General features: G+C 36.4%; 1 protein-coding gene across 1 annotated transcript in view; it reads left to right on the plus strand.

Annotated features, from left to right (window-relative positions):
- The first annotated feature begins 2,352 nt into the window (after positions 1-2,352).
- The window catches only part of UNC79 (unc-79 subunit of NALCN channel complex), a 188,772-nt gene continuing 166,097 nt past the window's right edge, over positions 2,353-25,027 (plus strand). Inside the window, exons 1-6 of the mRNA XM_019642451.1 lie at positions 2,353-2,542; positions 3,279-3,399; positions 9,956-10,260; positions 13,483-13,653; positions 20,093-20,185; positions 24,751-24,806. Coding sequence (XP_019497996.1) covers positions 2,440-2,542; positions 3,279-3,399; positions 9,956-10,260; positions 13,483-13,653; positions 20,093-20,185; positions 24,751-24,806 — 849 coding nt within the window. The 5' untranslated portion in view covers positions 2,353-2,439. The remainder of the gene's footprint in view (positions 2,543-3,278; positions 3,400-9,955; positions 10,261-13,482; positions 13,654-20,092; positions 20,186-24,750; positions 24,807-25,027) is intronic.

Below are 25,027 nucleotides of genomic sequence, written 5' to 3' on the forward strand. Positions count from 1 at the left end.
GTCTCCTGAGGCCTGTCTCCTTGGCTCACAGATGGCTCCTTCTCCTTCTCCGTGTGTCCTCACACGGCCTTTCTCTGTGCATGTGCATCCCCGGCCTCGCTCTTGTGTCGTAATCACCTCTTCTTGTAAGGACACCAGTCAGACAGGATTAGAGCCCACTCTAAGGGCCTCGTTTTAATTTAATCACCTCTTTAAAGGCCTTATCTCTACATACAGTCACACTTTGATATTAAGACTTCAGTATATGAGTTGGGGGGGGAGGTGGGATAGCAATTCAGTACATAAAAGGTGGCTTTTGTTTTCTTAAAAGTATAAGGAAAAGAGTGGGTGTGGGAGGAGGAGAGGGATGAAACAATGATTGTATTAGGGCCCCTTGAAGTAGGAGATAATTTGTTTATATCCATCCAGCCCAGTTATTTGAGTTTCTGCAGTAATATTCAGGAATATTGTTAGAGTAAAGAACGAGAGCTCTGTGCTGCCGTGAGTTGGCTTGGTGCTCACACGACCTTACTAACGAGTCAAATGACATCTCTCCTGTGCAAAGTTGAAATGTAAATGAGTTTTATCTGCAGCCTCAGCACAATTACAAATTACTGTATGTCAGGGACCCTTCTGGCTGTTCTCAAATAGTTGAGAGCCTGACATCAAATAAATCTATGACTGCTAAGATTTTGTTGCATTCACCAATGCAAAAATTAGCTGGAACATATTTCCAAGCAGTTCTATAAAATTGTCTTTCATGATTATGCACCACTATCTTTGTTCTTCTTTCTCCCCCACCCCTTTTTTTCTTCTTTTTTTCCCCCATCTTCACTCGTCAATTATTTATTGAGTACCTAACTAGATGTCTGACACTAGGAATAAAAAGAATCAACAATCTAGTGTGGGAGACAGATATGTATATATGCAACCCCCACAGGTGACGTGTTATTATTAAAGTAATTATTCATTTGTTCATTTATCCCACAAATATATCGAGTGCCTACCAAGTGCCAGGCACTGTGTTGGGCTTGGGATAGACACATGAGTAAGATATAGTTTCTGCTTTCAAGAAATTTACAACCTGGTATAGAAGAATAAACAGGTAAGTAAACAAAGACAATACTATGTGACGTTTGTAAAATATTAAAAGATCTCAAAGAATGGTGTGACTCTTGTCTCTGCTTTCCCTTGTATGTTTGGATACCCGTTGAAAGGAGCCATTACTGCATTTTAACGAAAGGAACTAAAAAAAGATTTCATTCATTTCACAAACATTTCTGAACGCTTGCTCTTGTTTTGTGATAATATTGTAGCTCTTGAATTATGAGCAAGCATCGAGTTGGGGGAATCTATGACTTTCCTCCTCATTTGAGCTTATTGTCCACAACCTGCACTATCAACCCCTTGTTTAGGTGGTAGAATGATTAACAGTTTTCCTGAAATACTCAACTGAACCCTGCTGAATATTAACGCTTGAGAAAAGTCACAGTTACAAAGCATTACTGTGATGCTGGGTGAGCAGACAGCATATGCTGGCCTACCACAAATCTCAAATGTTTGGGACTTAGAGCTATGTATTAATGTGGGGGGTTCCCTGTATTGTGATTGAGAAAAAGATGATGAATAGCCGAGACGAAAACAGATTTTTGTAGATTATGTAATTGAAACATTTTCAAGTATCACTTATTTTTACCTGATCTCAGGGAGCAAGTTATGTACAAGCAAACCCTTATAGGTTAATTGAGACAATGGATATAAACTTGTTGCTTTCTTTAGAGGTGATATGCTAACACACATTCAAGGTATTATTCTCTGCAATCTAAACTTTTTTTGTGTGGGAAAATGCTAACCATAATCCGGAAATGTGTAGGTAGTAAGAGAAAGAAGGGAAATCTGATAAATGGTATACGTGGGATTTAGAATCAATGAATAATTTAATAACAGCTGAAAATTGCTTTGATGTCATGCAGTGAGCACCCACTATCTTCATATTGATTCCATTTCAGAATCTTACTCTAGAGCATGTCCTGGCAGAAGGAGCACTGGACGAGAGTCAGGGTTTAGAAGTTCTAGTCTAGATCTGCCCTTGATGACCTTATGTGGCTCATTGCCCTCATCTTTAAAATAAAATGGGTCCGGAAAAAGGTCTCCAAGGCCCTTCCAGTTCTGATATCTCATCATTCTGCGATTCTGTGTCCCACGCCTAGCAAACGCATTTTGACATTCTTTAAGTTGCTTAAGCCAGGATTTCAGTTAGAATGCCTCCAGGAGCCTATTTCCATGGGCTGTTGGGAACAGCACGGCCTTGCTTCTCCAGGACTTGATATGTCTTCTGTTAACTGCTGACAGTGAGCCATTCCACCTAAAAGGCTCCCTTGGGAGCCTTAAAGATTGAAAGGACAAATGGACAGTGTTGAGAGCTCTGTGGAAGAGGAGACCTGAGAGACGTTGATCATCATGGCCCCTTGGGATTTGCAAAGAGGAATGACTAGAACTGGGCCTTTCACTGCTGCCAGGTCAAAGGTCAGGTCAGGAATGTGGACAATGCTGGTGACTCCAGGTAGGTCTAGGAGGGTAAATAAGCCTGTTTAGTCCCTCCTGAATCTTGAGAAGATCTGGGCAGCCAAGCTCAAAAAGCTTAGGAAGTCTCCTAATTTCTGAAATTTCTTGGAAAAGAAATGTGACGTTCATTTGAAAAATATTTTTATTACCACCCAATCATTGTATTCTTATCGGATACTCACTAAGTTAATCTATTCTTAATATTCTCACAGTTCAAACGTTCGTTAAACATGCTTTTATGATCACTTACTGAGTTAAAAATCTGGTTTTGACTGATGCTACTGGGCAACGGACTCCCTATATTTTAGGATTTTTAGAGTGTTGTTGAAAGACCTGCGAGCTTTCTCTTTCAATTTTAGTTAAGCAATATTATATATAATTCTCTGGCGGCAGAGATTTATATCTATTATTATTTTGCTGATAATAAGCCAACTTGGTGGTGATTATAAAATGATTCGGAGTACTGCCTTTCTTAGTGATTAAAAAAAAGCAATGGATAATTTGTGAATAGGATATAAAACCAGATAACTAAAAATAATTTTTGTGCTGAATACAAGTATAAGGAATTAAAGGTCTTCTGTAATTGTTTCTATCATAAAATCCCGGTAAAAATTTACGTAGTTTTCTTAAAATACTGATTAAATTCCTGTATCTGATCATTAAAAAAAAACAAAACTGCATACTTAATACATATTACAAGATGATTCTTCTTTTTTTGTTTTGCTTCTATCTAGTTGCTTCCAAGATCCGGTACTTACAGGAATATCATAACCGGGTTCTCCACAACATTTACCCTGTACCTTCAGGAACAGATATTGCAAACACCCTGAAATACTTTTCTCAGACCTTGTTAAGGTAAGCTTTAAAATATCCTCTGCTTTGAAAGAATTATTAGGTAGTACTGCTGAACTGATTGGGACCTAAATTTTGATGGAACCGAGTTTTGAAGGCCTTCTGTTTGCTAGTGCTCTGCCAGAAGAGTCTAGACTCAAGTTCTCTGGGTGTAACTAGCAGATCGGATCAAGGCCTAAGTGGAAAAAAACATGGGTCGCATGGCTCCTGCCTGTCTTCCTCAGTTGGACATTTTTTCAAGAGATTTATACAGTGATAACAGTTATATGTCTGGCAGGAACATAGAGGGGGATGAAAAGAAGCTACAGTGCTAAAATTAAGCACAGGAAGCACTTATGGTCTTAAAGAAAATCAGAATTATGTAGCATATAGGTTCTTCAGTAGTATTTCCTACTTCTTGAAGTATACTATATGGTAACAACAATTATTTTTAATTCGTGTAACACTGCAAGTGTTCAACATACTTTACAATTGATGGGGAAATTGTATGGAGGACCAGGAAACAAAAACAAATACTGTCTGCTTTTACTATACGGCAGAGACAGGAGGGACCTTTGCTTCACAGTTCTCATTAGGAAAAACAAGCAGACAAAGGTGAGCCTTTCAAGACAAGACTCAATTGTCTGGGAAAGAACATCGAAGAAGTGAGAGGCACACTTTCCTTTCCGTTAAATCCTAGGGCTTCGTTTCTTCCATCACGGTGGTCGGTCTTCTTGCTCCAAATCTGATTTTGGAAACACATGAATTGACTTGCTCCTATTTCTTTGGTATAAAACAGCAAAAGTTTTGTAAGACAGGCACTGGAGTACCTAGTGGCCTGAGGCTGCGCCATGGGTAGGCTGCACGCTTTATAGAAAGAAACTTCATGTGGTCAAGTTTTCTGCAGTCTTGCTGTCTCTTGTTCTTCTCATTCTTTGGAATAGCTTTTCTTCTTTAGAACCGTGTTCTGATCCCCTTCTTTAGCGTCCTTGTTCTGTATTAAAGGAATCCAGAGTCATAGATTTTATACTTATATAGTAAGTTTAGAACCTCATTATAGGCTATTTCCTTTCTTTTCAAATTGCAGTGGAATAATGAGCTCAGTTTTCATGGTAATAACCAGGTAAATTTATTCACTGAGGCATCTGATTCTGTTCTCTTGAATTTTCTTTTTGTCTTTGAGGTCAGGGATCTCAATGGGAAACATTTCCCTTTATCACAAATTCTGAAAGTTATCAAAAGGCGCTTTTCAGTAGGAAGCAAATTCTGGATTCCATTTGCAAAGAAACTGTGACATCCTAGTTGGCACTTTGAAACTTACTGCTTAGGTCTTAGTCATTGTGCCAAAAAGTTAAGAAATTTTGGTTACTGTAGTCGTGTTTGTAAGATGTGAAGTTTCCATTTTCTTGAGCAATGGGTCATTAGAATCTGATCATGGGTGATAGAATTTTAATGTTGATACGTGTTCAGGTAGTTTGTTCAGGTAGCTGTTGGAGAAGATTCTATGGAACTGAGCTCAGTCCATTTTAAAAGGGAGAAATCAACAGCTACTACTTATAATGGTAAAGCTAACAAAAGCTATCATTATCATAGTAATATTGTATAATAATAATAGTAATTATACGTGTCAAGCACTGTTCTAAGCACTTTCCATGTTCCATCTCATTTAACCTCTTATAATAATTCTATGAAATAAGTGTGCTATTTTATCCATTTTACAAATAATGAAGCTAAAATATAGAATGGTTAAATAAATTGCTTGGAGGTACATATGTGTTGGAACAAGGATTTGACCTTGTGTTCCTAATCCACAGCACACGCTCTCAACAATTATGCTATACTGCTTCTCTTTAGTACTACTAGTTATCATAGTATAGGGACATTTCTATTTTCAACAACTTGGTTTGGCCTTTGAGAATGCTGGCATCTGTTACGAGTCCATGGAGGACTTTTGGCTCTCTTTGAGATTAAGGCAAAAAAGGAAGTGCTTAGTGCAAAGTCTTACCATCTTTCGGGAGGTTAAGTTGAGCTGTACTTGAGGTAATGTGGACAGGTGTTTTAGCTCTATCTCTCACTCAGCAGTTCATTGTGGATAGCAGGTCAGAGCAGAGTTGACAGTGTACAGACATATACACACAACGTGGGAGGAAGGAAAAAGCACTGAGGAATATAACATGTCACAGGCTGGGCTTTAATACTTACAGATTCAACTCTGGGACTAACTCTAGTACATTTTCTTTCTTGTTTTTGCCTACCTCAGTTTAAAAAAAAACAAAACTCTTCATCTCTTTTGTTTACTGGAAATACAGAATTTACAACTATTGTCCTATATATTGGACTAAGTTATGATCACTTTCACTGTTGGTATATACATCCATAGCAGTCATAGTTATAAATTGAAGTTATATTTCTTCAATTTATTTATGCAGTTAGAAAGCTCAAGACAAATAAGATGGTCTAGGTGTTTGATGTCGAATATTATTGACAGTAACATTTTCTACTCACAAATGAGATGGTTTCCTTTACATTTCATATAATTTTTGCATTCAGAAGCACTTCTTGCTTTCAAAATTAAGATTCTTGGAAGGAAACAAGGATTAGAGATGAATTCTCACAAAGTAACCACCTCTGTCCTTCTATTTGGGTATTCTCAAAGAAGTTAAAATTGTTCTTATTTTGGTTAAAATATGCAACTTGAAGTTCCAGCAGCTTCATTTGAGTCAAAATTGCATTTTTAGAGTAATAGTCCTCTGGTATTCATACGTGCACATAACTTTACTGACTTCAGTAGAGTTTGTACATATTTACAAAGGCAGAGATTAGCCAAGCTGTTTAACTTCAATTAATTTAGCCCACAGGAGAGGAAAGATTACCTGTTAGCATAATTGACTATATCAGCAATTGAATGGTCCACATATGTCCACGTAATAATTAGACTCATGTTAGAGTTCATGGAGTTTCCCTAAACTCTAGGTTAGTGGAAGGTGAGGCCTATGTGTTAGCCCTTGAGCCTAGAGCAGTGTTTGATCCTTAGAAGATGATCAGTAAATATTTGTTGAATTGAATTGACTTTAGTTCAAATTTCATCCATTACAAGAACCCTTCTAGAGGATTTAATTCATCTAGCAGTGACCTGGGGACTTGGGTACAATTTCATGTGTGTGCTGAATTGTACTCATTTTAATTTAGAGGCCTAAGTGTAGGAAGACACACAGTTTACACACAGCTTCAAGGTGTAGTTTTTTTGTTTGCTTTTAGTATTAGAAGCACCTATGAAGATCATCTAGTTTAACTCCCCCTCATTGCTACAGAGGTGTCTGCCCATTTTATGTTAGAAGCATTCTGCGACCATGTTTTAAGCATCTAAAGTCTTCTTTAAGGATCTTGCCTTTTACCTGACAGAACATGTAAAGGTTCCCGGTCTTCTTATGTCAAATATTCTTTTCAAATTCCTTTTCCCAGATCTCTCTTGTGGTGCCATTCAAGATGCTAGCACATAGCGTCTTTTACAAAAGCATTAGATTTGGGGAAGGCTACTTGCTGCTAACTCTTTAAAAAAAGTTTAACATGTTTTAGAAAGGGATTCTAGCCTAAGCTCAATAATTTTAATTGAATTGTAATTTCTAATTACTTGGGAAGAATATATAGACCTTCAAATTGTTGACTTGAAGTCCACAGAGTAGCTTTAGAGCGTAGCATGATCAAGTAAATTTTGTTTAGTGCATAAATTCAATTCACATGTCAAAATTCATAATCTTCTAGAAAGCTTATTTTATGTATTGATTTTCTGTGCTGTAAATACCTCGGGGCCACTTCTCACCTTTCCCCACACCCACAGAGGTCTTCTTCTCTTGACTTCTCTTGATGTTGGAAATCAATGCTTAATAAAGAGGATCTCAGGAGGGAAAAGGAATGGTGAAAAGTTGGCTGCTGGGTCAAACTCTTCTGAGCAGGGCGTTCTAAGTATTCTTTTGGTTGGGTGTACAGACCTCTGGGAAAGAATTTCAAATGGGGAAGATGGTTTTATCATTCCCAAGTTAGACAGTTTGGTTGGGGAAATAAGGTTTTTTTTCCTGAGTAAACTTCACATAACTTCATAAAATCACAATGCATTGTACATTTATTCATGAGCCCTTCTTAAGTTTTTCCACAAATGAAAACATTTCCTTACATTGAAACATGAATGGTAATTTACAGTTGGTTTCATGGATACCTCATCTTCAGCCATTTTTTCTCAACCTCACCTCCGTATTAAATCTAAAAACAGAAAGAAGTTTTACTGTTTCAATGCTGACATTCTTCCCTCCCTGCATGTATGAAGTTGTTGCTATCATTTGGGAACCCCACATACACAGGAAGGGAAAAATATCAAAGTAGAGTTTCCAAAGTGGATTTGACTAGTGTTTGTTAAATTATATCAAACTTTGGAAAAATACTCATTAATGTATGTTTGAAAAAAAGAATGTGCTCTATTTCCCCCACCAAGGAAAATTTGATGAGGGCACTGTACTTAATTTAAAGCACAGCATCAATATATGCTATATAGCTTCTTTTTTCCTCTATGGCAAATGTTTTTTTATACTACTCCTATGAGGTCCACATCTTGTAATTTTGAAAAGATGCTGGTAGTAGGCTAATTTAGGGCTGAAGTTTGGGAAATGATATTTCTGACATATCCATTGTGATTCTAAAGGCATTTTCAGTGGGATAGAATCCTACAGGATTAAAACAGATTTTTGGTGACTGGGTTTATCAAGAATATAACATTTAAAGGTGGTACTTTTAGGTAATTGAATTATATGAGGAAAGTATAAAGTCTGATGAAAGATCTGTTGGTATTTATAATAGATGTAGGCAGGCAGGGGTAACTGGAATGTTGATATTATCCCATTGTAAAGTATAAGCTTACAAAGTTAAATACATCACACACAAAAAAGGTAAATTAAATCCCTTTAAAAGTTAAAAACATTACACTAAATCTTAAGTTATTTATTGCTGAGAAGTATTACGTAACTATTCTGAAATTATTTTTACTATTAATTGTTTTCCCCTGGACATTGGGTAACAGAAGACAAAGGAAATTGAGGTAAATTAGGCACATGGAAAATAAAAAGCATGTAGCCATTCTTCTTACATTGTAACATATTTTGCACTAAGAGTAAATAAAAACAAATGTAAACTTGAAATAGCAAGCATGCCTGACACTAACCAGTTCTTCACACCACTGTTAAATTGTAAATGTAATCATTAACTAAGAATTTAGTAATGTTTGATACACATAGAATAAGTGTAAAACAAGGTTATTTTCATGTAATGAAACATTTATAAATTGTTACCTATTTAGATTAACATATAAGTGTTCTATATAAAAGCACGTTGTAAGTGCAGCAGATATTATCATTATAATGTATACCTGTTGTTTTTAATGATAAATAGTATAACCTAATTTTAAAAACCTAAACATTTGGCTAAGCAGTTGATTTCTTCTATTTTTAAAATTAACGACTTTTCTGCTTTATCGCTTTTACTAAAAGGTTTTTATTTAAAAATGAAGGCTAAAAGAAAGCCAGTTTATTTTTAGAATTTATTTTTATTCCCATTAAACTTTTTTAACTTTCTAAATTATCTTTCCTCTAGTTTTTAGTGAGTTTTGTTGAATAACGTAAGTAGCAGCAGTAATATATAAGATCTTATTGTATGATATGCAGCTACATGACAGGTACTACTTGCTTAGTCTTTAGAATTTTGAAGGTAATTATTTAATAAACCACTGTTTGTATTCATAAAATAAAATGTTTCCTCCCCAACATGCAAAATTAAAAAAACACACATAAATAACCATTATCATTAGTTCACAAACATACGCTACGGACCATCTAATATATATTATTTTACAGCTTTTCCAATGTAGTTTAGCTAACATTTTAGAAATATGTATTATTTCTAAATTCATATGCCTGTTTAAACTTCATTATCTCAAATGATACTGACAGAATGTCATGAAACAGTATCATAATATACATATAGACATTATTTTGATGCAATAAACATGTGATTTTTAAGACTTTCTTAATAAACACACATGTTTATTCTTTGCTAAAACATGTTTCTGCAAGTGCCATACCTATATTTTGCAAGTTTTTATTACCTTGATTAAGAGAGTCTTGCTGAAAATTTCCTGTGCTTTAAAAGCTCTTTCTAATTAAGAATAAAAGCCCTAACTCATTAGACAAATCTGTTGTTTTTCCTTCCAGGAAACCTCTTCATCACCAAATTGATAAATTGTAAAACATGGGTTTGGCACTGAAACATGCATTTTTATATTTTTGCTCCTTACTAACCAGATAACACATGAGATGCAATGCAACTTCCACAAAATAAACCTTGCGTTATTGGTATCTGAGCACAGAAGCTCTGTGACCTTGACCCGGACTAGAATTGTAGATGGTGCTGGTATGGCAATTGCATCTTATGTGGGATGTATCTGGTGTTTTATTATTTGTTTTAGAGTGTCATTTCAATGTAATGTGCTGTTCTTTGTGTCTTTGTTGTCTCTTTTTTTTCTTTGTCCCCCCAACAGCATTTTGTCCCGCACAGGGAAGAAGGAAAACCAAGATGCCTCCAATTTGACAGTGCCCATGACCATGTGTCTTTTTCCTGTGCCATTCCCACTCACCCCATCTCTAAGACCGCAGGTCAGTTCCATGAACCCTACTGTTACTCGCTCCCTCCTTTACAGCGTCCTGCGAGATGCCCCCTCTGAACGCGGCCTGCAAAGTCGTGATGCTCACTTGTCAGACTACCCTTCTTTGGACTATCAAGGCCTCTACGTGACTTTGGTGACTCTCCTGGATCTAGTTCCTTTACTACAGCATGGCCAACACGGTGAGCATTTAATCACAAACTTTGAAAATGTACCTACATGTATGTTGATGGATGCTGGAGACTGTTGTTGTTATTGGAATAAATTGCTTGGAAGGTCTTTGTGTGGCTAAAGCCTTTCTTACACTGAAACTTAATTGTGGTGTTTTCTATCCTAAAATTTTTTGCTGTTTTATGGCCAGAGGGATGTTGGCCAAATGGGCTTGCATGGAGGGGAATGCGCTGGGGAAAGGAGGAACCTGTAACAGGAATTCCCTCTTCTCCTCAGATTGGCTTATCACGGAGACTCTTGTTGCAATGATTTGTGAGCTAAGACTTAAACATTTGCCCCCCCAGAAAATATATGAAGTAGAGCTTGAAGAGGTCAAATGCACTGACTAATTCTGTGATTTTTGGGGGGCAAATTACAGAATCTCTTGGGGACTTACTTTTCCTGTCTTTAAACCCAGAAAGTTAAATAAGAAGAAATCTAAAAAAAAAAAAAGAAATCTCTAAGATCTCTTCCAAATTTTATTAACAATCAATAGTTAATTGCAAACTGTTGGCCGAGTGGTACAGTGTCTCGTGGCACTACACGCTGTATATGGTGTATAATGTACCGTATTAGTGGACTTCAGGACAGAAGCCTGAGAAAACGCTTCTTAACTCTTATGCTTTCTGCTGTGTGTCTTTAGTCAATTTCATTATTTTGCTTGCTCAGCACATTCTTCTAATTCATAAGAAGGAGTACAATAATATCTACTGTTTAACTATTCCGTATTATATTTGGGTGAATCAAATGGAAAACCATACAGTAAGAAAAGGGATTTTTGCAGAAAATGACCTTTAAAACATCAGTTGTCTTCATGTTAAAGCACTGATAATTTGGTTTCTGGAACTATGATAACCAAAGTTTCACTGTCCAGAAATATTGGAATTTGGGAAATGGGTGTGTGGTGGGGGCTATTTTGCCTTTGCGTTATGGTTAACTCTCCTAAGAGAATGCTTAATGGTTTATTTAGTAAGATGTGTTCCAAACTTAATTAAAAAAATCTACTTCCATACAAATGATGAAATAATAATTATTGAATTTGTTTTGTCTTATATTTATAAGTCTGTATTACAATGAATATAAAAAAATGTAAACATTTGTAAATTTGCTTATCGTATAATTTTGTAGCCATTGTAAGCCTAGTCACTTGTATTGTGATGCTACCCCAGCTCAGAACTGAAAGGAGATCACTCTTTGAACATCAGACTGTCAGAGCTTACCTTGTAGTGAGCTGGTCAGTGCTTTTCCTTTGTGATCCCCAGTCCTGAGGTCATTGTGGACCTGCCTGGTCCTGAGAGGGGCCACTGTGTTAGGGCAGCTGTCCTTTATCTTCAAAGCCCCTTGATTAAGATCAAAGCAATCAGCTTGGTAACTCACAACCCGTTTAATTGCAATTAATGTGTAAATTACAACCATTTCAGGGGCATGCGTTGTGTTTTTGCTTTCGTACCCACAGCTATTGTGTGACTTTCCTCTTCACTGTTGTATGTATACTGTGCTCTTGTGTTGCATAATAGAGCTTGGAAGATAGTGAGCAACTTACCAGACGGTCCCTTAGAGGTTCAAAACCGTGGAGCATTGTTTCCCTAAGTGACCTGAACAGCATCAGAATAACTGAGGGAGCTTAGAATGTGAAATTCTGGGTCCTAAAGCCAGGACTGCTGAATAAGAATCACCAAGGAGTGAGTCCTGGGGATCCAAATTTTTCACTAGCTCTCTGGGTGATTCTCTTATACACTGCGTTTGAGAAGCACTGCCCTAGGGCTAGAGGGCGTGTCCGCACCAGGGCAGAGCGGAGTCACATTTTTGTCTCAGTTCAGCTGCTTATTCTTAGGAGATCTTGGAGAATCACTTCACTTCTCCAGGCCTCAGTTTCCTCATATGTAAAATATTCCAGTTGGGCTCTAAGGCCTCTTTCTGTGCTAGTTCTGTAAAGAGGCTAAAATGCAGCTGAAGTGACATTTTATGCACAGCTGGTTAATTCTTAGTGATCCACCTGTGAATTTTCCGTCTCATCATTTTGAGCCCAAGGTTCACTGACCCTTGCTCCCAAGGTGTGCAACGTGGTCACATTCTTTCTGTCGTCAATTGGTTGCTTGTTGAGATAGCATATTAATTCTAGTGATAATCAGAAATCACAATAGGCATCAAAATAGCACTATGAAAGTAAACCTGCTGCAAAACAAATGTCTAATAATTTTCTCTTATAATAGATATGAAAATGATCAAAGTCTTTATTGTCAAGTCTTGGCTGATGGTCTATATGTAGGAGGTCCAAAAATATCAAAATATACATTCCGTGCAATTGGATTTGGTCTCTACATGTATTCTAAAGCTAAATAGTTATGTTTTTTCGAATGTCCTCTATTTTTACTCCTTGTGCAGGTAATAATAATAGTAACAATGTTAATAATAATAACGGTTAATGTTTGTGGAGCGCCCATTATGTGCTATGTTAAGCACATTACGTTTATGTCATTTAAACCTCCTAACAAGTCTAACGAAGTGAGGTAGGTACTGTTCCTATTCCCATTTTAAAATGTTGATAGAAAGGTTATTATTAGGTGACACGTCCCCCTGTGATAATTGGTAACTAAATGCACAGGGCCACATAGCATCAATTTATGGCTTCCTTTCTTTGGCGCCTGCTGAATCTGCCACTGTGCTGTAAGATGTGAATTATCTCACTGCTCAAGACTCCAGATGTAGGAAGATCGTGGTTTGGTTGATGGAGCAGAAATAGCCTGGTTTTATTTCCAGTCCTGCCCTTGACTTTTCTAAAACTTCCTGTGGGAAAATAATTTAATGGCCTTGTGCCACAGTTATCTTGCATAAAATATAATGGAGGTGAGAGTGCTGGGGGGATTTCAGGATTCATTCTCACATGGAAAGTGCTTCTAATTTATGAAATCGAGAAGTAATATGAATACCAAGTATTACTGAAGATTGACAAAGTGTTCCGGAAAAGCTCATGTAGTAGATATTTATATTTCTTAATGCCGTCATTCATCAGTTATTTATGGAGCAAATGCTGTATACACACTCTCCTGAGCAGTATGTTTCGAAACTCTTAATAGGAAGGCCGCAATAGTTGCGTATAATTTCAACCAGTTCATAAAAACTTAGTGTAAAATTAGCATATTTTGTTAAATGGCAAAATATTCAGTGACTGATTATGCAATTTTGTTTTGTAGATCTTGGACAGTCGATATTTTATACAACCACATGTTTGCTGCCCTTTCTCAATGATGATATTCTGAGTACTTTGCCCTACACGATGATATCAACGTTAGCTACCTTCCCTCCATTTCTGCACAAGGATATTATTGAATATCTTAGCACATCTTTTCTACCAATGGCTATCTGTAAGTTCAATTTTACCTAATACTATTTTTTGTATTGTACAAATGGAAATTGCTTTTGCTGTTCTAGGCTGTATATTTTTAAGATTATAATGAAATCGCTTGCTATGTACGTGTGCCGTGATTTAAATTCAGTTGTTTATGCATGAATATTATAGTGAAAATCGAAGACATGGAAGACGATTAGACCTTGGAATTGTTTTATTCACATAGTTTGAGCTTATGGGATAGGAAGAAAGAACATGTCAAAGCACAGTCTATATTTCTTACATATAAGTTATGGTATTTTTTTTTGCCACTTTAGAAAAAAATGGTGGAGAGAATGTTGCCTCAAATGTAGAAATTGTTATCTTTTGCGCTGAAGGCAGTACGGTGTGATGGGAAGAGCAACAGATAGTCAGGATATGTAGATCCAGGCTCAGCTCTGTCCATAATCCACTGTGTGATGTTGGGCAATTCATATAGTTGAAACCTCATCTCGAAGATGATGATAGCATCAGTTTTTTTCTCACAAGCATGTTGTGATAGTAAAATGAGTCAAAATTTATGACAACACTTAAAATAAGCTAAGGCTTGTGACTCATGTGCAAGATGCTGTTATAGACATGGAACTGATTTGAATTCTATTTCACTTTTATAGACTTAATTCTTCAGGCTTTCTAGACATGAGAGCAAAGAGTAAAATAAAGGTCATGTTGGTTTTATAATAAAAATCCTTCTAAAGCATCCTTTTAAAGAAATGGATTTTGTATTAATCTATATTTCAGTGAATAATTGGAAAAGATTATGAGTTTAGGAGTAAGCAGATCTCAATTCAAATCATAACTTTGCTACCAACCAGCTGTGCGACCTTAGGCGAGTTACCTAACCTTTCTGTTTCTTACCTGTAGAATTAGAATAATAATAATAGCTGCCTCATGGGGTTGTTGTGATAACTGAGATGATTAACCTAGAAATTGGTAGGGTGCTTGCACCATGCCCAAAGTGTTAGTTTACTTCTTTTTCCCCCTCAGTTCTTGTTCTGTAAAAATACCTTTATTGGTCACATTCAATTCCTAGTGGTCATTTTTCATCATTTTAATGTTATGTACTTAGGCTCCTATTAAAGTTGTTGCTCTGTAAACATATGTACCTTTGAGCCACATTTACATATTTTACAATCAAGTTTAATTTTAGCTATGGCGTTGATATTTTCATGTCTTTTAACCAAAGAGCCTGACTTCTGTCTAAATTATATAGTGATTCAAAAAAACTAGCAGACTGATTATATTGTTGAAGTAATAGAATATAGATCATTCTCTTTTTTTGTTCTATGTAACCCTACTGACAAGTATTTGTTTATGGATGCAGTCTTAGAATTGTATAGTCATTTTAAAAAATACTATTTTAAAATATATCAACTATTAATATTAAACTTGGGCATAGGAATTCTTTCTTTCTTTTCTTTAAGAATAGCAAGTCACATTGGAGTCCTTACTTATTTAAATATGTGAACCTTGGCAATTGAGAACAAAATAGTAAATTGAGTTTATAACATTTGTGTGAATTTTGGTGCTTATTTGTGGAGTAACTTGGTGTTCATTTAATGGTATGAGCAAGTTGCTTATGTCTTTGGGACTCTTTTTTTTCAACTGTAAAGGAGGGGTTTGGAAAAAATGTTCCATCCCTAAGGTTATTTCCGGCGTTAATAATCTAGGTGAAATAACATCAATCTTTATTTTATGTAAGAGACACATATCTTCCTCTAACCCAGTCGTTGATCTGGTTCACTTATTTTGTTGCTCTGGTTTTAGCTGCTTAGTTCTGACTTTCATTTCTCTTCACCATTCCTGTGGTTCAACAGTAGCCTGTCTTTCTCATCTTTAAATCTTTGGAAATAAATTGTAGTACTAACTTTAAATATTAAATGATTCAGGTGTTTCCTTTGTACTTGTTCCTTCACAGGGTAGATACAGAAATACAGACCCAAGGACAGAGGGGATCGGGTCCCAAATTAATCATGTTAGAGTGAATTGATGTGAGAATGTGTGTCTGTGGTTGCATCTATGCTGTTTTTAGTTTTTGGAAGTTGTTTTAGCATCTAGAAAAAGAGAGGAGTGTTTAACTTCTTCCTGAATATTTTTATTGCAGGACTGAGATGTTAGGATGAAGGATGTTTCATTTTCTGAGTACTTGATAGTCTTTAGAACAAGAAGGCTTTTATCTTTTTGGTACTGTCTTCACAAGTAAAATGTTAAACACGTACAGTTTTTCAGGTGTTAAGTGACTGTATTATTAAGGACCTAGAAGGTGAAGTTCTGAGCTCTGGAGTGAATCTAATGAGGTATTACAGCTCTTTCAGTTTAAGAGGCATGCATGTCTATAAGTTGTGTCCTTCATGCCATTTTTGTCAATAAACCAAGTACTTGCTTGTATTTTAAATAATTCCTTTTGAGGTGCTGGAGAATAAACTGCAATTATTATAAAAATTTCCTTTGACCTAATCTTTTCTTTTTAATTCCTTCCATAAATAAGATATACTTTTTATTCCAAGTTTGTGCAGTAGGCTTTGTTTATTAAAAAGTATTAAAGGAGTTACTAAGAATTGAAAAAGTCATTTGCATGTTACCATGGAAACCTCTCTTTTTCCAATAAAGAATCTGATTTGTGGACCAAATTGAAATATGGATGTTGGGAAGATGATACTTTGGCAGAGAAGAGAAAAAGCTGATACCAAATGAACGTTAATCAATATAGGCTATGTTATTTCAAAGACAATGATAAACCGGAACAATTATATCAGTGAAAGACCCGTCTAATGTATCTTGGTAGCTAGGACTGTACAGTCTCATCTAGTTTCTTTTCTAAGGTAGATTGCCCCCAAAAGTCACTTACCCTCAGGAAAAATAAAGGTTCATTCATATCTTTGCATTTACTTAAAAACAATTGTTTGACTTAATGAAATATCTGGTTTCAGACCACTGGCCCTGGATCGTTCTTTGTTCTATTACTACTACAGAGGATGCGTGTTATATTTCTATGATCTCCAAAATCTAATAAATATGTATATTTAAAAAAGACAGTCAAAACCAAACACAAGATATTAGTGACATTTAAATAATCTTTTATATGTAAAATCTGTTTTATTAGCTAATGATTGTTTTTATAAGGCAAGTCTTACTCTACTCTAAGTTTTATTGTTGAGTCAGGGGAAATGTTTTGGAGTAGGAATCCGGAAGCGCTGAATTGTAGTTCTTTGACTACTGGCAGATCTCTTAACCTCATCGAACTTTAGTTTTCTTAGCTGTAAAATTATGAATAATCATAACCTCCCCTGTCTACATCCTATGTTTGTTGTGAAGACCATGAGGTAACATATAGGAATGGCCTTTGAATATTATATCATGTTGTATGAGTATATGCATATCTATGACTCATAGAGCTGTACAAGATAGTATATTAGGAACTATAAAATGCAGGAACAGATTAAGGAATTGTTATTGTTCATAGAGGGAGGGTATGGTGGTGATGGTTGTTCTGACAGTGCTGAGAGAATCAGGAAAGAGGTCTTAGAACTTTTCATGTTTCCTGAGCACACTATGAAGTGTAAAATATTCTTACTTTTATTAATTCTCCTCTTCCTTCCATTGTGTGTAGATTTGGCTTTGTGTACCCTCATCGGGACAAGCTGCACATCTGTATACATCATGCTTTTTAACAAGACTCAATAAATGATGTGTGCCTGTGCATGTTTATTAAATTAGAATTGTGGTGATTTTATTCAGTCTGTTAGGGGGCTAAGAAATTGCAAGGCATCGTCTGTTTATGGAAGTATTGGAGCCAATTTCCTAGGGCTGGAGCCAAGGGAGTGCTTTTGGCGTTGTGGCTGACCATCCTTGAGGGAGAGCATGGATCTGTAAGGCTGGAGGGGACATCCAAAGGTCACTGAACCATTTGGGCCGGTCTCCAAATAGACTTCACCTAAATCATCCGAGACACTGGGCATCTCTCCCATTTTTAAAGGCCTCCAGGCACAGTGATTCTCAGCCTCCTTTCATAGTGGTTTTCATTTTTCATAAACGCTTATTATTAAAAGTTTGGGATTAATTTAAACAAAGGTGAAAACACTTGTCCCAAAAGAATGGATACACACACACACACACACACACACACACACACACACACACACAAAAACACACACACGGTGCCAAAAAATATATATACACATTTTAAGAAAGAAAAAAAACTATTAAAATTGTCATACTCAATGTATACCCATAACGGAAGATGAATACAAGTCCCATTTGACTTCTGCAATTACAAAAGGTGCTCAAAGTGGTTACCATCAGCATCCAGATACTTCTGATGATGGTGAACTACTGCTTGAGCAACGTTGACCAGTGCCCACTTGTTTACATTTTTTTGGCACCCATATTTATTATTATTTTTGCTTGGCTATTTTGGAGCCTAGACTTTCTTTTTCGTTCTTAAACAAAGATGCACTAGGGGCCTGCAATTATTCCTCCCAGACACCTTACTGAGTGGTTCCTGTCATTTCTTACCTCTCTAGTAGTACTTCTCAAATGGAGGTCCAAGGTCTGTTTGCATCCGAATCACTTGGTATGCTTATTAAATATGGAACTTTCTTATTTCCAAGCTGAGTTAGACTCTGGGCATGGGTCCCCAAAAGCTGAATTTGAACGAGATGCCTGGCTCAAGTCTGAGAGCAACTGTCTCTTCTTGTTCTTTAGGATTTGGCTCAAAGTTCATTTTCCTCGATTAATCATATTTGATTAATTAACTTTACTATCTAAGAGGAATGAACTGACCTCCACATCTTGTATAATTGTTATTACTTATTTGTATTGTTTAGCCAGACTAATTTATCTACCTGGCTATTGCCTGCTTGGTGGGTTACCAGCAGCCCAGCTGCCAAGTGATAGATAAAAGCAAATGGAACCCGTTTTATTGGTTTATTTCTATAAAGCTTTTGTGAATGCCACCAGCCATTGTAGTACTCAAAGTCCTTTATGAAAAAAAAAAAAAACGTTAAAATTTTTTTTTGTCTTTTGTATTATATGACAAATCTTTTATTAGTTTTTTAATGGTTCTTTTATACGTGTGTTTTATTTTAAGTTGCCTTATTGTTTTTGGATGTAGGTGAGGCATTATTCCCACGTATTGCACTGTAATATAGAATAAAATAAAATAAAGCAGGTTTTAGAGTTCTCTGCCTTTTTTGTTGTTGCACACGTGAATGGTCTTGTCCAGTATGTGCAGAAACTCAAGAGGTGACTTTCTGAGGGTGTTATACTCACTGTATACTGTTCTGTTCATGCCTTCTTGACAATTTGCCACACAAGCCCAAATATAAGGAGAGGTTTCTCCTCCTTCTATTGTACAATTACCGCTGAGAAAAGGAATTCATTTTATATTAGAGTCCTTGTAATGTTTCTTCTTTTGTGGGCCCTGTCTCAATAACTGTGTTTTGAATAATAAAGTACTTCGGAGACAACATATTACCCTGAGTGACTTCCATCAGTGCAAGTTTTGAATGCTTATTGGGGCTACCTGACACATTCTATTGAAAAAGAGAAGGAAATGTAATACAGAGTTGGATATCATTATAAACAAGCCACTTAAAGATGTCTTAAGTAGTTATCATCTGGAGACCATGATTATACAGCTATAAGATAAATTTTGAAGAAACCAACTTGCTTTGCGATTGAATACTTGTGGCAGAGGATACAATGTTCAGCAACAGTGTTATTCACGGATTCCAGAAGTGCTTTATTTAAAACAACTCAGATCTGAAGATGGTAAGCTCTGGAAAACTGAAAAAGTGGCTCTCATGGTGATGAAGATACTAATGATGAAGTTACATGTGAAGATTTAAAGAAAATTGTTTAATGATATGTGAGAGTTGGAAATAACTTTTAAACTTATATACTATTTTTTTTTTATAATACACGATTTAAAATTTGTATATTTAACTAAATAAGGTACCCGTTATAGGTAGACTGTTTCATCTGCATCTCTAAAAGTTAATACATTCAAGTTGAGTTAAAGAAACCTTTTCTTATTACTTTCTTATTGGGATAAACTTCAATATGCTTTTATATTTGGGTACATGGAGAATTCTTTTTTTTTTCCTTTCTTTTCCACTTGGATATAAAAATCTTGGGAGCAGAGGTCACATCTAACCATAGCTCTGCTAAAGCCATTACATCACATTCTGGCACTGTTCCTGCTCTTTGTCGCTTCTCACTAAATGCTGGCTACTGATGATAACTGTAGCATTTGTACGTGAAGGCAAGCTTTGTGGTTTTATTTGTGCAAAACGTCCATTGATTTGGTTGGGACTTTTAAAAAAAAGTTTCTCTTCACCTCTCATGGTCTTTGCAAAGTAGCAAGTATATATAAAGAGATAAATTGTGTCTAATCAAAAATATTTTGGTTTCAGTGGGTTCCTCAAGGAGAGAAGGCGTTCCTGCCCATGTTAATCTCTCTGCATCATCCATGCTAATGATTGCAATGCAGTACACATCCAACCCCGGTAAGTAGAAATTTGGGTGGCTTGACTAATTCCAAACCCAATGATGAAACAAGATATCAAACAAGCAGCCTAGAAATTCTCACGTAGGAAGAACTTCTCTTGGAGATGTGTTAGAATATGAACTTTCGAGTTGAAATAAATTTCCTTTGCTATTATCACTTGCAGGCTAGTGAAATTTTCAGAATGTTTGAGGACACAATTTTAGAACGTTGACTGAAAATTGATTTGATATAAGTATATAGGAAGAGTTAAATTAGAAATATAAAAATCACCTGCAATTCTAATAATTGAAGATAACCACTGTTAATATTTTGTGAACTTGCTACTCTAATGCCACATAAGTATCCGTGAACACAAATCTTTCACTACATTTCTGATGATTTCCTTAGAATAAATTCATAAAAGAGGGATTAATGAGTTAAAGGGCAAAAAAATTTCAATAGTCTCACTATATATGAAAGTACACTTAACCTGTCATTGAGTATTATTATAAAATGTGTATAGAGTTGGACAGATGAAAAATAATATCTCATTGTTTTGATTTGTATGTCTTCAATTACTAGTGATGTTGGACAGGTTTCATATGATTTACTCTGGTTTCCATTCATCAGTATAATTGCAGATGAACTTTGGGAAACTGACCTAAAAAAGGGCTGGCTGACTGTCATATGCTAAGATATGACTCAGTTTTTATTTTTATTTAATGTTTATTTGGCAAGTGAACAAATTTGGTGGCACTGTTTTCAACCTTCTATTTAATTACATAATAAATAATAATTAAGGATAAAAAAACATTTTTAATTTTAAAACCTTAATGCTTCTTAGTTTGGAGTGTCACCCTGTAAATATGAAATTCCTTATGATTATTATATGAGGTTAATTAAAATGTGTATATTTTGGAAGGTCTATCTCATATCTCACTCTGTCTGGCTTAACGTATCCTCAAAATATCATTTATATTTATTATACATTATGTTCTGGAAAAAATCCTTCATTTGGAATCTAGTTCATTGAAGTCTGATCATGAGGCTTTGACCCTGATTTCTATATTGGGAGGCAGTAGAGCAGTATGGGTAAAGTCATGTGATTTGAAGTTAGATGTATGTGGGTTCGCATCTGAGCTCACCTGCAAATTGCCAGTTAGTGTAACATTGAGCAAGCTTTTTAACCTCCCTAAGACCAAGTTTTCTCATCTAAAAATGAGAATAATTCTCCCGGAAGTGACTTCAAATATTGTGAGGATTTAATGAGTTAAACATATGTAAAGTGCTTACTTAGCATAGTGAAGGATGCATTGTAAAATGTTCAATAAATAGCAACGTGGATCACTACAATCTGCCATTTTCTTCTTGGAGTTGAATATTTCACAGGGAAACCACTGTGATCAGATAGTGTCACTTCTGTTATTTCTAAATCTGTATTTTCATCTGTTCATGGGGGAATGTTTATAGCCAGACATTCTATAGTAAGAATTTCATTTGGGACCCAAAACTAGTCTTGTGATGTGGAAAAGTATTAAGAAGTGAGGTGATATCCACCAGAAAGCATTCTGGGACCAAGTGGTAGGGTATCATTCTATTGTTAGAACTTTTATTGAGGGGGCAGCAAGAGGCATCTTGGTCCTTAGTGTCTTTGTGTATTAAGGATTGAGTGTGGACCTTGTTCAACCAACAGGCATTCGTCTAGTAATTCCTATGTACACGGTTCTGTGCTAGGCATTGGGAAAACCATCAGAAATGGAAGATATCGTACTTGCTATGGAGCTTGTGTCTAATTGGGAATCAGGCATATTCAATAAATGATTAATTTACAATGTAAAGTAGTATGTGAAAAATACAAAATAAATACTATAGATAGTATTAATTCATCAGAAGGAGAGGTTTCTGTGAAATGATCAGGAAAGGCTATGCCACTTGAGCAAAGTATGGGTCTTAAAATATAGATAAAGTTTTAATTGATGAGTGGGGCCTCCTGGGAAGGGAATTGGTTTAAACAAAGGGGCTCTCCAGTTTTTTCACCGGGCAGTCTGTGAACTGCTCTGACCCAGGTTCATGTGGCAGACACATGGAGAACAACATGCTGTGTAAGGAAAGTGGACTGAAATAGCTGCACTGGAGAACTCAGTGATGGCTTAAGAACAAAATTCCAATTCTAGAGGGCCATTTATACATTCAGTAGTCGGTGAATACCTACTATATGCCAGACACTGGGGACACCATGGTTAGCAAAACAGAAATGATCACTGCCCTCACCTCATGAAGGGGCGAGAAGACAATCAAGTAATTATAAAAGCAAATGTAAAGCTTCAACTACGGCAAGTGCTTGAATAAAGGGAGATTTTGCTTTTATGGAAGAGGTCAGGGAGGGCTTCTCTGGGGAGATACTTTTTGGTGTGAGGGCTGAAAGATGAGTAGCATTAACAAGGCCTACAAGGGGTGGGGGCTTCAGGAGAAGAATCTCAGGTGTCAGAAGGGAGCCTGGCCAGCAGGTGGGACTGAAAGCTCCGTGTAGCCTTGTGTGAGATGGAGCTACAGAATTCTGGGGGCCAGAACCTGCTGGATGTTGTGGGCTCTCTTTGGGCGTCCTGTGTTTATCCCAAGTCTGGGATATCCCAGTGGGAAGGCCCTGAAGGACTTTTGAGTGGTTATGTGTGTCATCCTGGTTGTAGGAGCCAGGGTCGATATAGATCGACCTATGAGGAGGCCATTGCATTTTCTAGGCATGTAAAAGGCAGGGGCAATTGACACTGAGAAAAGTGGATACACCTGAGAGAGACTAGAAAGTAAAATTGAGAGGATTTCGGGACATATTGGATATGGTAGGTTTTTAGTCTCAGAACTAGATGCTTGGTGGTGGTTCTCTTCACTGAGAAAGGACACGCTGGAAGACAAAGACCAGGCTTCTGAGGGAAGGTCATGAAATCTGTTTTGGACATATTGTGTTCCAGGTGTTTTTGAGATATTTAAGAGGAATGGTACACCTTGGCCTAATATATTGTTGTATGGCAATTATATCCCAATAAAACTGGAAAAAACCCTCCATATATAACTCCAGTAATAATTCCATATGTCCAAAACACAAAATTTAAATAAATCAGCTTACTTAAAAAAATAGGCAATGATAATTAGGAAGTTGTATTATGTGTCTGGAACTCAGACTAGGGCTGTGTTAGAAGTAATGAACTTTAAGCCTATATGTAAGTGCCCAGTGTCCAACTCATCGAATTGCATATAGCTAGTAACTGAGGCTCTGTATGAGTGTGACATTGCTTACAAGAGAGCATAGAATGAAAAGTGGAGTGGGTTTATGACCAGGCCTTCAGGAACTCTGGAAGGTAATGGCCCAGTGGAATTATAAGCTTGCCAAGCAGACAGAGAGATTGTATCTGTTAGGATGTGTTTCACTGACTAACAGAGGCTTTAAACTACAAGAACGTTTGTGGTTTACTTGGTAGAACATCTTGGAGATAGCTCTGTAGTATCAGGGGGCTGAGATGGCATCTTTGTGTTTCCCTTGAACTTGTCCTCATGTTTGCAAGCTGGCTTCCACAGCGGAGGTTATTATATTCTTACAAAACCACATTCACAGTTAGTAGGACCAGTCAGGGTAATGATAGCATGGTCTCCTGGTGTGCCTCTTTCTTTTCATCAGAGAGAAAAGGAAAAAAAATATATATATATCTCACAAGCTCTCTAAGCAGATTCTCTCTTAGGTCCTTCTGGCCAGAACTGAGCCCCATGCCTATCCCTAGCTGAAGGTAGAAAGGGTTGTTGATAGCAGTTGAATAGAAACAACAGTGTCTGTCACAGGTACTAGGAGAGGGTCAGTTGTGACATCAAGGGAAGAGAGGGTTATAAAGAGCAAAAGTGGTCAGCGGCACTGAATGCTGCTGAAGGTCAAGTAAGAGGCAGGCTGAAAAATGTCCATTGAACCGAATGACAAGGAGGTCACTGGGGACTAAGGTGAGACCTGCTTCCGTGCCATGGGAGGGTTGGAAAATAGATTAGGGAAGGTATAAAACAACTATCTAACTAGGGTCAAAGTAAGCACAGGCAATCAAAGAAGATTGCTGTTGTATAGCTTTTAACAATCCCTCAACAGATGGAATTGGCGAGCAAATGATGAGACTCCCATTCTAATCTATCAGTCTGTCACTCGCTATCTGTCCAGATTTGGGCAAGACTGGAAACGAAATCTCAGCTTCCTAACTGCAACATGGTGGTTATAAGACAATACATATAAAGCTCTTAGCACAATACCTGGCATAATGAAGTTCAATACCTGTGAGCTTTTATGATGATACTATTAGGCTATTTTTCCCTATGTATTTCTTGATTACATTGGTGTAAGTCTATGATTACTAGGGATTTTTCCTAATGTTTCCTTTGTTGATAAGATGAATGAAATATACTTCTCAAGGATTTGGTATAAAGCTTGATAAAGTCAAGGGCTTATATGATTTTTGAAAAGCATGACTATCAGAATGAAAAGTCCTAATATAGTTTTATTATATCTCAAAGTATGTATTTACATTTCATGTTCAAATTACATTTTCTTCCTTACAGTTTATCATTGTCAATTATTGGAATGCCTCATGAAATATAAACAAGAAGTCTGGAAAGTAAGTTTTGGTCCACATTTAAGCCATTGCGACAAACTTAATTTATAAATACGGTAAAAATTGTTTTCATGTTAAAAGTATGTTTAGGTTAAATTTATGGATGTCTTATTATTTTGGTGTGGCAGAGCCTACAATTCTTCTCTTACTGGTTAATTGTTTGCCGTTTAGAGCAGGAATGATTTTGAAGAACACAGTGGCTTGATAGAAAGAGTAATTGTATA

Source organism: Hipposideros armiger, unplaced genomic scaffold (assembly GCF_001890085.2).
Source record: "Hipposideros armiger isolate ML-2016 unplaced genomic scaffold, ASM189008v1 scaffold_69, whole genome shotgun sequence".
Classification (NCBI taxonomy): Eukaryota; Metazoa; Chordata; class Mammalia; order Chiroptera; family Hipposideridae; genus Hipposideros; species Hipposideros armiger.